Below are 13,684 nucleotides of genomic sequence, written 5' to 3'. Positions count from 1 at the left end.
GAAAGAAAGGTTGTAGTCTGGTAGGCAGGTAGTGGTAGTGTCAGCATGTGGGAGAGAGGAGTCAGTGATGGCTGTGGGGGATGTCCTGGGAATCGGAGTCATGGAGCCAGAGTAGAAAGCAAGACTCACCTATATCATGGCACAGGTAAAGGCCAGGTCTGGGCTGGGTGTGGTGGCTCATGCCTGCAGTCCCGACACTTTAGGAGGCCAAGATGGGAGGATTGTTTGAGCCCGGGAGTTGAGCAAAACACAAATCCAAACGTTTATTTTCTCTTCTAGGAAGTAACTAACCACCTGATTATTTGGAAAGTGAGGCATTTGTTGGAGTTGAAGGTGTAGCAAGAAACTTTTGGTTTTAAGAGTCAAAGTCAGAGAAAAAAACCTCTCAGACTTGTATTCACCCCCACCCCCCACCCCCAAGCTACTGCAAAGAGCAGGGGCTTTGGAAGATTGGTTTGTTGAAATGAAGTTCCTTAGACGAACGTACCTGGGCCCATTTCTCTCATTCTAAAAAAGGCAAGACTGAGATTCAGAGACGGCAAGGTCACAGAGCTGATTAAATTGGAATCAGAATCTTCCCAGTTGGGAGCTCCGTCCATGGCTTCAGAGCCTGTGCCCCAGTGCCCTCTCACCGCCTCTCCCCCACGCCCTGCCTTGGCCCTGTCCTCTTCATCCTCTGCCCGTCTCCTATGTCAGGAGGAGGAAGCCCCTGTGCGCACCCGACCCTTTACCTCCCACCCTCACTGCAGACTGCACTTCCCTCTCCCTGCCGCCTGCCGCCTGACTGCCCCTAATGAGATTACAAATCTCTGGTGAAATAGACGAGGGTTAATTCCCCCTGGCTTTACAGGACAGGGCAGGCCAGGCCACAAGAAATAGCAAAAAGACACTCTTTCTCCAAAGCACTAAGTGTGATAATGACCCTAAGAGTCTGTTCCCCTGTTCAGCACGCCAGGGTTCACACTGCGCTTCCAAATACCCTCTGGGTGGAATCTTGTACCAGCTCTAACAAAGTAGATGCTGTTATCATCTCTATTTTACAGATGGAGAAACTGAGGCACAGTGAGATGAAATGCTTGTCTGAGGTCACACAGCTAGTAAGTGGCAGAGCTGGGACCTGAATGCAAGTCTCTTGGGCTCTGTCATCTGTAAAAAATAATAGGTCCAGAGAGCCTGCAGGGTGCCCAGCACCAGGCTTGAAACAGCCCTGAAGCATCTATGTTTTGTTTCCCGGTGAGTGGCACAGCCCACCTTTGAACTCAGGTCCCCTGGACTCGAATCTACATTCCCCGCAATACTGCCAAGCACCCTTGAACCTACCTGCCTGCTCATGTGGTGGAAACAGACTGGCCTGGCCCCGACTTCTGACCTCTGTGACCATGGCCAAGGGACTGGCTCCTGGGGTCTCAGCCTCCCTTTCTGAAAAATGAAGGTGGAAACCCTGGGGTCTTTGGGACGATTCCCTATGATTAGCATAGGTAAGGCAGCCAGCACAGGCCTGGCCCACAGCACATGCACTCACTCACCTCAGTTTCTTTATCTGTAAAATGGTGATATTGATAGTACTTATTTCTTGGGATTGGTGTTAGGATTAAATATGCCAGTACATGTAACTTTCTTCTAGAATGGCACCTGGGGCACAGCAAATGCTTAATTAATGTAGAGGATAACTGATGTCTTACTGTCTTGTTTTCGATTCTTTCTGGAAGGAAGCGGGGTAAAGATCAAACCAAGCAAGCGAATGTTCCTCTTGTTCCTCCCAGTACCTGGCCCACTCAACTGTTTAAAAGGAACGCTTGGCTTTGAGGGCTGAACTCCCAGACCACGTGGTCTGCTCTAATTTCCCAGGCCCTAATCTGCTCCCAGCTCCTAATGATGCAGCTGGTAATAGGATTGTGGCTTCCCTCTAGGGCGGCCACACAGGCCTGGCCGTGGGGCTGGCGACTGGTGTTAAGCAACTCTGACCACCTGCCTACTGAGGGGCTAGAGCCCTCAGCCCAGACCCTGTGCCCCCGGCCGGCCTCTTGTGCATGGAATGGTGCTGTGCCCCTTGCCAGCAGGCCAGGCTTGCCATGGTGCTGCATGCCATCTTGGCGCGGGGGAGGGACGTGTGCAGGCGGAATGGACTACTCATCCTGTCTGTGCTGTCTGTCATTGTGGGCTGCCTCCTCGGCTTCTTCCTGAGGACCCGGCACCTCTCACCACAGGTCAGCCACCCGGAGCATCTCGGGGTCCCCGTCCAGGAGGGGTGTGTGGGCCTGAGGGATCTGGGGTCACATTCTCGTGTCACAGCTCCCTGGTGCCATGACAGTGTGTGAGTCCCTTTGCTCCTCTGGGTTCCGGTTTTCTCATCGGTAACATGGGTGTGATAAACACTTTGCAGGACTAGAGGGAAGAACCAGTCACGTGGCTGGGGAGTGATTACAAACCTAGCACCACCAGGTGAGAAGAGGCAAGGGTGCCTCACGACGACAAACACAGGGCCAAGAGTTGTGGCGGGGAAAGAGGGGGGTCTTGTGTGAGTTCAAACAGGCACCAGAGAACACCTAAAGGCTGCTCAAATGACAAGAGATCCAGGAAGGGCGCTCTAGGCAGAGGTGACAGCAGGTGCCAGGTGCAGGGGCCGGAGCACAGAGGCCAGCTGGCCCATAAGTCCCATTGCCATGCGTGGGCTTGCAACAACCATGAGATGCTTTTGGGCAGAAGAGCGACAGGCCAGTTGGAGCTTGGGAGACCCCTCAGGTGCTGAGTGGAGAGGGGATGGTATCAAGGCAGGCAGGGGGCCAAGTAAGGGGCAGCTTGAGGGAGACCTGGTAGTGCAGATAAAAGGGATAGACGTGAGAACTGTTTTCAAAAGGAGAAGCTTCAGGATGTGGGGGCTGATGGGATGTGGGCTGGGGGACAGGAAGGAGAGCCAGGTCCCAGGTTTCCAGCCTGTGTAACTGCCATGGGGAAGCTGCTTTGCCTGGGAAAGAGCCCCTTTCTCTGTCAGCCCCTACCTCTTACAGAAGAGGGAGGGACATTCCCATGGTGTTAAAGAAAAAATCCTCTGCCACTTGTGAAACTGGTAAGGAAGGTTGTATGCAGGACTATTGTGGTGGGGGTAGGTGTCAAGACCTCCTGGGGAGAGAGATGGGACCCAACCACAAAGACAACAAAGCCGGCTGGAGATTTACAGCCAGTGAACAGAGGGAGGGGGTCGGGGACAGCAAATGGCTGCAGGAGACATCAGGGTAGGGGGATTCTTGCTGAAGGCAGGCCAGGGTGACCAGACATTGATCTGGGATGGGGAATCTGATCCAGTATCAGGATGCTGAAGGGTGAAGGATCCTCACTAAACTGACTCGGCAGGACTTTTGCTACAGTTGGACTATGCAGGCCAAAGACAAGGCCCAAGGACAAAGCCCAGTGGAAAAGAGGGCTCAGAGGAGACTATCTAAAGTGTGGTCAAGGAGAGAGCCTTTGTCAATGGGCTCCTGGAAGAGTCCCTATTCCCAGAAAGTCCTCTTCCCTGCTCACTAAGGTCTAACGCCGTCTCTACAACTGGCGTCAGGCATGAGACTTTGTCTTCCATTAAAAGGAAAACATCCTGGAGAACTGAGCCACGACTATGGTGACCCTGTTAAGCCTCGAGCAGTTATTTAGAAAGAGGTGTGGACTCTGGAGGCAGAGAAACCCTGAACTTTGACTCTGCTAGCAAATGGCTGGGCAATATCCTCTCTCCTCCCTGGGCCTCAGTTTCCTTATCTGTAAAATGGGATATGGGGCAGTATATGTCTACTGGAATTGTTATGAGGAATAAACCAAGGATTCATTAGTGCCCAGCATACAGTAGGTGCTTACTACATGTTACTCCCCCTCTCTCCCTTATCTACCTGTTAAAGTCCTGTCTACATCAGGAACCATCTCATCTCCCATAGCTGATGAAAAGTAACTGTAACCCCACTGCTGGCCACCTGGCTTCAGAGCTGGCTATGTGGGTGTCTCTTTCTCCCACCAAGCTGCACACTGCTGAACAACATATGGGTTTGTTTGTTTGTTTTTAACCAAAACCTGAGCCTAGCCCTGTGTCAGGCACAGAGAGAACGCTCAACTATTTGCTGCATTAAACTGGCAATGGAACAAAAAATCTGCAATCTGTTCTCTTTAATTTTCCTCAGCAACAAAAATATATCTCCTGCAGGAAGATTATTTTGTGAAAACAAATTGGAATGCCTATTATTAAAAGCCAAACTCATCTGGGGCCTCCTTTGCCAAAGCTGCCTTTCCCATCTGTTTGGAAATGCAAATGTATTCCGGTCTGGATTAACCTGCCAGATAAATTGAAGGAAGGATGTAGAGGCTTAGAACAATTATTTGGCAGGAACTGGCTTTCTCAGCATCTTACTTTGAAATCTGGGATTTCTCTGTTTGATCTCTTTGCCTGTGACTCAGAAACTAAACCCTTCTTGTTTTGTAAGCTTATGCAACAGGCAAAAATCATAAACAATTTGGAAAATGGTAGAATGTTCTATTTGTGAAAAGAATTTACAAAATCACAGGATTTTGTCTTGGGATATGAGTATCTCATTTAAAAATACTGAGCATTTTGAGACTTCAGTTAAACCATGGTAAATTACAGTTGTATCCATTTTTTTCCCTCCTTCCTAGAATTCCACTAACATTTTAGTAATGGGATTTTTAAAAGATAAAACCACCAAGAATAAAGGGAATATAAAAGGAGACAGTTGAGAAAAGAAATCGAGAGGCTACAACAAATTAGACAATACGGAGGTGGGTGGAGCTTATGACCTTGTTCACAGAAAGCTGGAATCTTAGTCAGTCTGTGGAAGTCGATACCAAGCCAGTTTGCCTTGTAGACTCCAGAACATAAAAGAGCAAGATGCTGCACTAGGCAGGGTGAGGCTGGGGTTGAAAGCCCGGGCATGGTTTGGAATTTTGTAACCAGAGCAGTTAGACCCCTAGGGACCTTCCAGTTCAGTTGGGGAACTCATCCACCCATCTCCACCCCACTGCCTGCCCCGAAGAACCAGAAAAGCTGGACTTGGGGGTATTGGGCCACCCCTGTGTGTGCTGGGGAGAGGGCCATGCTGAGGTACCTACTTCAAACTAATTAGCAGACATTTTCATCTGAATGGGGTCCCCAGCACAGTTTCAGATCGCTGTCAGCTGAGCTTAGGCACCATGTCATTCCTCAGGCAAAGGCAGGAAGAGACTTCTCTCACTGAAGCCTCAGAGAAAAGATCTCTAAATTCTGCTATAAAGGAGACTCCTCTACCATCCCACACAGCCCCAGTGAAAAAGCCAGATCAGCACCTGTCGCCCTGCCCTGACAGCCGTCAGTTGACAAGCCCCACTCATATACGCAGAAGTTCAGCGCTTCAAACTTACATATGAGCTGAAAGCCACGCCACCAGCAACGTGAGGAGACTGCTAATGTGAAACAGAGTAAACGAAGAGAAAAGGGGGTCTCTAATGAGAAAAACAAAGAGAAAAGGGGGTCTCTAATGAAGCAGAGACAAGGCGGGGAGGAGAAGGAAGCTTTGTAAATCTCCTCTTAAGCTTTCCGCAGTGAAGATATAGTTACCGTACAACAGAGGGGATGCAAAAAGAAGGAACAATCAGAGAACAAAAAAGAATCTGGGGAAATTAAAAATAGAAGAACTAAGATAAAAATGTGAGTAGCTGCCCAATACACAGAAAGGATAAATACTCAAAGTGTTGGAGACCCTGAATACCCTGATTTGAACATTACACAGTGTATGTAACAATATACCAACTGTACCCCATAAATATGTAAAAATATTATATATTAATAGAAAAACTTTGGCTAGACCTGGTGGCTCACACCTGTAATCCTAGCACTTTGGGAGGCCAAGGCGGGTGGATTGCCTGAGCCCAGGAGTTCAAGACCAGCCTGGGAAACATGGCGTGAGACCCCCATCTCCAAAAAAAAACCCATTAATGTTAATAACTGGGATAAAGTTGTAGAAATCTCCCAGAAACTAGAACAAAAAGAAATGAAAATAGAAAAGAAAACATAAGAAAATTAGAATGTTCAATGTCCGGCTACCTAATGACCCTTTTAGAGAGAGAGCTAACAGAAGAAAAATAGAGGAGAAACAGTTTGCAGAGAATCTAAGCAGTTTCTCAGAAGTGAAAGGTAAGCATAGCACTGTCAATTTTGTTTAAAAAAGAAAGAAAACCCCATACTATGGCCCATCACCATGAAATTACCAAAAAGTGGAGATAAACAGATGATCTCTGGATGGTTCTGGTGGAATAAAACCAACATCATTTAAGGAACAGGAAATCAGAATAGCTTTGAACACCTTAAGCAAACTGGAAGCTAGAAAACAAACGAGAAACATCATCCAAACCTGAGGGGAAATTATTTCCAACGAAGTATCTCACATATGCTATTATCAGAGGTAAAGGTAGAATAAAGGCATTTTTACTCATGTAAGGACTCAGAAAAGTTTATCTCCCATCCACTATTACTCAGAAAGCTACCAAAGGAGATGTTTCAGCAAAACAGGGAAGTAAACCAAGAAGACAAGGGATCCCAGAAACACGGGGCCCTCTAAAGGATAAGTCCCAGAATGACAATCAAGAAGGGAACCATGACAAGCACTGGGCCTAGAGAGCAGTCAGTCCAAACTGGAGCAGGAAGGTGGAGAGCTCACGGACCAAGGTCCCAGGCAGGATAAAAGAGAGAGCAGAAAATACTATCTGCTTGAGAGAGCAGAAAATACTATCGTTAGGTAGTTTAGTAGACATGTTAAAATGTTTGGAAGAAATTAGTGGGTGATTCACAGAAAGCAAGACAAATAAAAATCAGTCAATTAACTGTAGGCTACAAGCAAGGAGGCATGGTTGTAGTACATTACTTGGCTCAACGGTAAGCACTATTTGACGATCAAAACATTGTAAATCTTGACTATTGATTTACCTAAAAATTGATATAAATATAATGGTGAAATAGGTGGAGAGAAAGGGAGTAAGAACTAAGTTTTCATCACTCATGGCAGGGAAGTTGATAGATGTCAAAATGATGAATCAAGAAATAGCATTATGACCATATTATCTAGAAATACTGATACTATGGGAAACAGCTAGAAGAATTGAGCGTGTTCACTACTGGTAAGTTGTGAGATAGGGATAGAGAGAGATAAGGAAAAAGCTGTCTTTTTATCAGTAGAGCACTGTTTTATTTATTTATTTATTTATTTATTTATTTATTTATATTTTTATTTTTTTAAGATAGAGTGTCCCTCTGTCGCCCAGGCTGGAGTGCAGTGGCGCGATCTCAGCTCACTGCAACCCCTGCCTCCCGGGTTCAAGCGAATCTTGTGCCTCAGCCTCCTGAGTAGCTGGGACTACAGACACACACCACCATGCCCAACTAATTTTTGTATTTTTAGTAGAGATGGGGTTTTGCCATGTTGGCTGGGCTGGTCTCAAACTCTTAACCTCAAGTGATCCACCTACCTTGGCGTCTCAAAGTGCTGGGATTACAGGCATGAGCCACTGAGCCTGACTATTAGAGCACTTTTAACGTAAAGAATACATGCGGGTGCCAGGCGCAGTGGCTCACGCCTATAATCCCAGCACTTTGGGAGGCTGAGCTGGGAGGACTGCTTGAGTCCAGGAGTTTGAGACCAGTCTCGGCAACGTAGTGAGACCCTGTCTCTACAAAGAATACAAAAATTAGCTGGGCTTGGTGGCACACATCTGTGGTCTCAGCTACTCGGGAGCCTGAGGTGTGAAGATTGCTTGAGCCCAGGAGGTGGAGGTTGCAGTGAGCCAAGATCGCACCACTGCACTCCTGCCTGGGTGACAGAACGAGGCCCTGTGTCAAAATATAAAAGAAAAAAAATATATATATATGTGGACTAAAGTTAATTAAAAATATATCGTTGGCAGGGTGTGTGGCTCACGCCTGTAATCCTAGCACTTTGGGAGGCTGAGGAGGGCGGATCACAAGGTCAGGAGATTGAGACCATCCTGGTCAACATGGTGAAACCCCGTCTCTACTAAAATACAAAAAATTAGCCGGGCATGGTGGCACATGTAGTCCCAGCTACTTGGGAGGCTGAGGCAGGGGAATTGCTTGAACCTGGGAGGCAGAGGTTGCAGTGAGCCAAGATGGCACCACTGCACTGCACTCCAGCCTGGCAACAGAGCAAGACTCTGTCTTAAAATATATATATGTATATATATATATATAGAGAGAGAGAGAGAGAGAGAGAGAAAGAGAGAGAGGGAGAGTCATGATGGGTATATTTCTTTAAAAAGCAGATTTTCTGGTGCATTGGAAATGGTAGCAGTACAGGACTAGGAGGCCTGATTCCTGGTCCTGTGCTGCGGTTAACATTGGGTGGGCCCGTCACCTCCCTTTTGCGGTTCAGCTTCCTCATCTATCACATGAGTGGGCTGGGCTAGAAGATCTCAAGAGTCCCCTCACAGCACCAACATTCGATGATTTGGAGGTTTTTAAAGCATCAGATCATTAACCAAGTATGTTTGGCTTTGGTTAAAAAAAAAAAAAAAAAAAGTTGCAAGTACAACAATTTAACTTGGATGATGTTTGAAAGTCCATTTGCCTGCCTCGCCCACAACCTCACCCTCTGAAGAAAGTGGCCCCACGCCAGAGTTGCCAGAGTAGCAAAACTGAATTAAGTTAAAAAATTTTTTAAAAACAGCACACCCAGATAAACTGGAGTTTCAGATAAACAGCAATTTTTTTTTTTTTTTTTTAAGTATAAGAATGAATTACATGTTGTTATCTGAAAGTCAGATTCAACTGGGCTTAGCAGCCCTTCTGCTTCAGGTATCAGGTCCTGGTCACGTGACTGTTACTTGGGCGACAGCTTATTGGGCAAGGAATTGGCTCCTTAGTCAAAGATCCGTGGACAGGCTGGAGCCAGCGGCCTAGGAAGGAGTCAGGCCTAAGAACTCTGCTAAAGGGGGCTGTTTCTACTGCATGGTGTCGTACCCGTTCAATCTGATCCTCTCTCTCAGCATTTTCGGGGAGAAGCGCTAGAGAATGGACCCAAAACAGATGGAGAAACTGACTTGCAAGAAGGCCATGGTCTGCTTAGGAGTGGGTCTCCTCACCAGCTAGGCTGGGGATTTCTCGGGGCAGGAACCCTGCCTAGTTCATGTTGGGGTGCTCACCATGATGCCTGGTGTGATGCGGGTTGAATGAACGCGTGAGCAGTACTCGGCTCTGTCCTCTCATCACTTGCCATCTGCTACACGAGAGAGATTTTATTCCATGGCTAGGCCAGATGCGTGGTGCAGATGGGAGGAGAGCTGTTATTCACAGGATTATCGAACATTTACTGTCATCCAGGCGCTGTGCTAAGTGCTTGCATGCATTCTCCCGTTTAAGTCCCCCAATGACCCAGTGAGGCAGAGTAGTCCCCCCTTATCCACTGTTTCACTTTCTATGATTTCAGTTACCAGTGGTCTGAAAATGGGTGAGAACAGTACTGTAAGCAATTTTAAGAGAGACCACATTCACATAAATTTTATTACAGTATCTTCTAATCGCTCCATTTGATTATTAGTTACTGTTAATCTCTTACTGTGTCTGATTTATGAATTACATTTTATCGTAGGTATGTACCTATAGGCAAAAAAACATCCATAGGTTCAGTCTCTGTGGTTTCAGGCATCCACTGGCAGTCTCGGAACACGTTCCCTGAGAATGAGTAGGGACTACTGTAGTTATTACCCTCATGTTATAGACGAGAAAAACACAAAAACTCAGAGTGGTCACAGAAGATGCTTAAGGCCACACAGCTTGTGGTGGATTGGTGGTGGTGGTGGGGGGGGGGGTGTTTACCAGGATTGGAACCCAGTTCTGTGGCTCCAAAGCCATTTCTTTCTCCATGGACTCTGCTGCCATGTGCTAGACAGGGGAGTCAGACGGGATAGTGCTTCAAAGACTGTGAAGAATGGAACCACTGTGCAGTCTACATCTCTTGCTATAACCCCAGTTCTTACTGTGTTTTCAGGAAATTAGTTACTTCCAGTTCCCTGGAGAGCTCCTGATGAGGATGCTGAAGATGATGATCCTTCCACTGGTGGTCTCCAGGTGAGAGCGGAGTTTCGGCCAGGCGGTCTGGAACCAGGAGGGGAGAGGATGGCTTCTGTTGCTGCCCTGCTCCTGCTGTGGGTGGCTGAACAGCAACCACAGGCCGTGGGAGGAGTGTGACTTCAGAGCCTTTATGGGTGGTGCTGTGGGCTGCTGGCTTCTGAGTCATTTAGTGGCCCCAGTTGTTGGTTCCATCCAGTAGAATTTTTCGTGGGCAGAACAGGTGATTTGGAGTCAAAGGACATGACATGACTCCAAGATAACTCAAGGCCAGGGAATTGAGGGATGACTTCCCAGAGGAGGGGCTGTTCATGGTGACGCAGCAAGGCCTGGAGAAAAGAGAACTAACTCTGATGATATTCCAGTGATCATATCCTGGCTCGGCTGTGTAACTTTGGACACATTATCTCACCTCTCTACGCCTCAGTTTCCTCATCTGTAAAATGGGAACAACACCACCTACTTTGAAGGGTTTTCATGAAGACTATGTGCTTGTGTATCTGAGCACTCAGGAGGTTGGGACTTGGGACAAGAGAGGGACAGTGGGAGATGAATTTGGAGGGTGAGCTCTTCCCCAGTCATGAAAGACCTTGAACACCAGGCTGAAGAATTCAGACCTCACCCAGTAGGGTGCGGGCCACAGAAATCATAGGAGATCACTTGGTCCCTTTCACTGATGTGCTAGGGTGACCTTGAGCAACCCTATCCCTGTCCAGGCTTTGAGTTTTCCAGATGTATAACGAGTGGCTGCTCCAGTTGGTGTCTAAGAACCTTTGCTCTGAGGCCATGAGAAATCTTCATCTTCCAGGACTCCTCTGCAGACAGGAAAGAGGATGAGCCTCTGCATGGGCTCTGCCTCCCGGCCTCCCTGCTGCTGAGCAGTGAGCCAGCTCCTCGGCCCTCTCCCCTTTGTGAAGTGGAGATAATCCCCAGGCCAAGGGCGCTTTGTATTTTCTGCACAGAGGCCTTTGCAAGCAGCATTTAAATCTCTCAGGACTCAGCCTTCAAGGCTCTGCTGAAATGCTACCTCCCTCAGGAAGCCTTCCCTGACTCCTCAACTCACTCTAGTGACTGTCTCCTCTTGCTACATCTTTGGAGTCATTCACTGAGCCAGTGCATCTGTCAGGGTCAGCAGTCCTGTATGTTGCTGAATCTGTATGACACGTCCGGTTCCTCCACATGGCCTCTCCACAGCCACGGGTGCAGCTGATTACTCTTGCCCTCATGAAATGCCCTTCCCTGTGGACTCACACTCTCCTAACTTTTTGCCTGCTTTCTGCCCATCCATCCTGGTCTCTCTCCTTCTACTCAATCTCCAAATGTTCAGTTTCTCCAGCCTTTTCTCATCTAATTTCATAGCTTTAATGTACCACCTACAAGCCCAATGCCCCCAGATGGAGATCTTCCCAGACCTCTCCTCTGAGCTCCACGCTTCATTAGCCAACTGCCTATTTGACATCTCCACTTGGATGTTTCACAAACATTTCAAGTTTTGTTTTGTTTGAGACAGGATCTTGCTCTGTCGCCCAGGCTAGAGTGCAGTGACACAATCTCAGCTTACTGCAGCCTTGGTTTCCTGGGTTCAAGTGATCCTCCCACCTCAGCCCCCCAAGTAACTGGGACCACAGGCGCGCATCACCACACCTGGTGACTTTTTTGTATTTTTTGTAGAGGCTGGGCCTCACCATGTTGCCCAGGCTAGTCTCAAACTCCTGAGCTCCAGCAATCCACCTGCCTCAGCCTCCCAAAGTGCTGGGATTATAGGCATGAGCCACCGTGCCCAGCCACACTTCAAGTTTAATGTCACCAACTTGAAGTTTTACACAGCAAACTGCCTCCTTTTCCTGTTTTCTTCTTGTCTGCAAATGGCAGCTCCATCACCCAGGTCTTCCATCAGGCCTGTCGTTGGCTATCCCCTTTCTCTCAACCCCACAGCCCCATCTGCAGCTCCAGCGGATTCTGCCTACTCAGTCGAAGAATGGAGCTTCCTCCCCACCCTACAGGCCAAGGCACTCTCTTCTCACATCCGGACTCCACTGTCACCTCACTGGTCTCCTCGCCTCACTTCTTGTCCCCTCCCATCCATTCCACCCAGTGGCTAGAAGGATCTCGAGAAAAGTAGATTGGGCCGTGCCCCTCATTTACCTTCAACGGCTTCCATGACATGTAGACTCAATCTGCAGACCATTAACCTGGTCTAGGAGGCCCTGCGTGATCTGCCCTGCCCATCCCACCTCATTCCGTGTCACACACTCCAGTCCCCACCAGCCTCGAGTTCCCTAAGCAGACCAAGCCCTTACCACCTCAGGGCCCCCACACATGCTGTTCCTTCCTCTGGAACACGCTTCCCCAACATCTTATACCTCTTCTTCCTCCTCTTTTTTTCCATCTCAACTTGCACATCATCTTCTTAGGAAGGCTGTCCCCACTATCCCCTTCACGCCACCCTGGCTCTCCCTCACTGTACCCTGTTCCTGTATCATATATTGTCATTCTACATGCATTCACTTGTTGATTAGTTTCTTTATCTCCCATTGGGCTGTCAGCTTTGCAAAGTTAACGAGGCTACTCTGCCTAGATTTAACTCTGTGTTGTCAGCACCTAGCCAAGTGCCAGGCACATAGTAGGTGCTTATTAATACTGATCAAGTGAATTAATGAATGGATCCAGCAATCATGCATTGTGCTTTCTGGACACTTGGCCCTGTGCTGGGTGCTACAGACACAGAGATGATGGAGAGATTGTCTGTCTCTGGAGAGACTATCTTATGGTGTCCACAGACTGCTGGGAAGACTGACAGGAACATAGACAATCACTGAACAGCTAAATAAGTGCACTGGTAGAGGAAGCTAGGACCCTTGGCAGCAGCTCTGTCTGCCCTTTCCTGCTGACTGTCCTAACTGCCTGGGCGTTGCCTCTCTCTCAGAACAGAAGCACCTTAGAGGCCGTTGTGTGGACCCTGGAATCACACAGCCTGGCCTTGCTATGTATTACCTGTGTGGCCTTGGACAAGGCACTCAAAACAAAACACAAAAATCCTGTTCAGAAGTCAGAGGCCTGGGTCCTCAACCTGCCTCCTCCACAAGCGATCATGCGATCTGAGGTGAGGCCCCAACCCTGGGCTTCTTTACCCAGCAACAAAGGCCCGTCCAGCTCTCCACTTTCTGGCTCTCAAATGCCTGGTCTCCCTCCACCAGACTCAGTGTTCTCTTGGCTGGAAATGCATGTGGTATTAAGTTGAGAAAAGCCAGGACGTGTTCATACATTTCATTTGTTTGTTATAGAGTTTGGACTGGTGCAGAGCAACCGTGTCACTGAGAAATGGAACTGCTTTAACATTTTCCTATGAAGGGAGAATTAAACCTTCATGGGGGAAATATGACGCATTTCTGAGCCCTAAAACCCCTCATTCCTGAACTCTCTCTCCTTTGGCCTCAAACTGGCCTATTATCCATGCTGGCCAGGAGTCCATCCACACTGTCCCCTGAGCTCTTGCTCTTGGCCAGCCCAGGGCTGGGTGTCCCTGCCTTTGAGGAACAGCCACTCTTGTGTGAGGTTGTTACTCAGCGCAGGGCAAAA

General features: G+C 48.1%; 1 protein-coding gene across 3 annotated transcripts in view; it reads left to right on the top strand.

Moving 5' to 3' along the window:
- Positions 1-1,883: 1,883 nt before the first annotated feature.
- Positions 1,884-13,684, top strand: part of SLC1A7 (solute carrier family 1 member 7) — a 54,763-nt gene continuing 42,962 nt past the window's right edge. For all 3 annotated transcript variants that reach the window (XM_050803104.1, XM_050803103.1, XM_050803096.1), the window contains exons 1-2: positions 1,884-2,207; positions 10,026-10,105. In XM_050803104.1, coding sequence (XP_050659061.1) covers positions 2,031-2,207; positions 10,026-10,105 — 257 coding nt within the window. In that variant the 5' untranslated portion in view covers positions 1,884-2,030. The remainder of the gene's footprint in view (positions 2,208-10,025; positions 10,106-13,684) is intronic.

Source organism: Macaca thibetana, chromosome 1 (genome assembly GCF_024542745.1).
Source record: "Macaca thibetana thibetana isolate TM-01 chromosome 1, ASM2454274v1, whole genome shotgun sequence".
NCBI lineage: Eukaryota > Metazoa > Chordata > Mammalia > Primates > Cercopithecidae > Macaca > Macaca thibetana.
The sequence above is the reverse complement of the archived record's forward strand: the minus strand, read 5'-3'. Positions and strand labels throughout refer to the sequence as shown.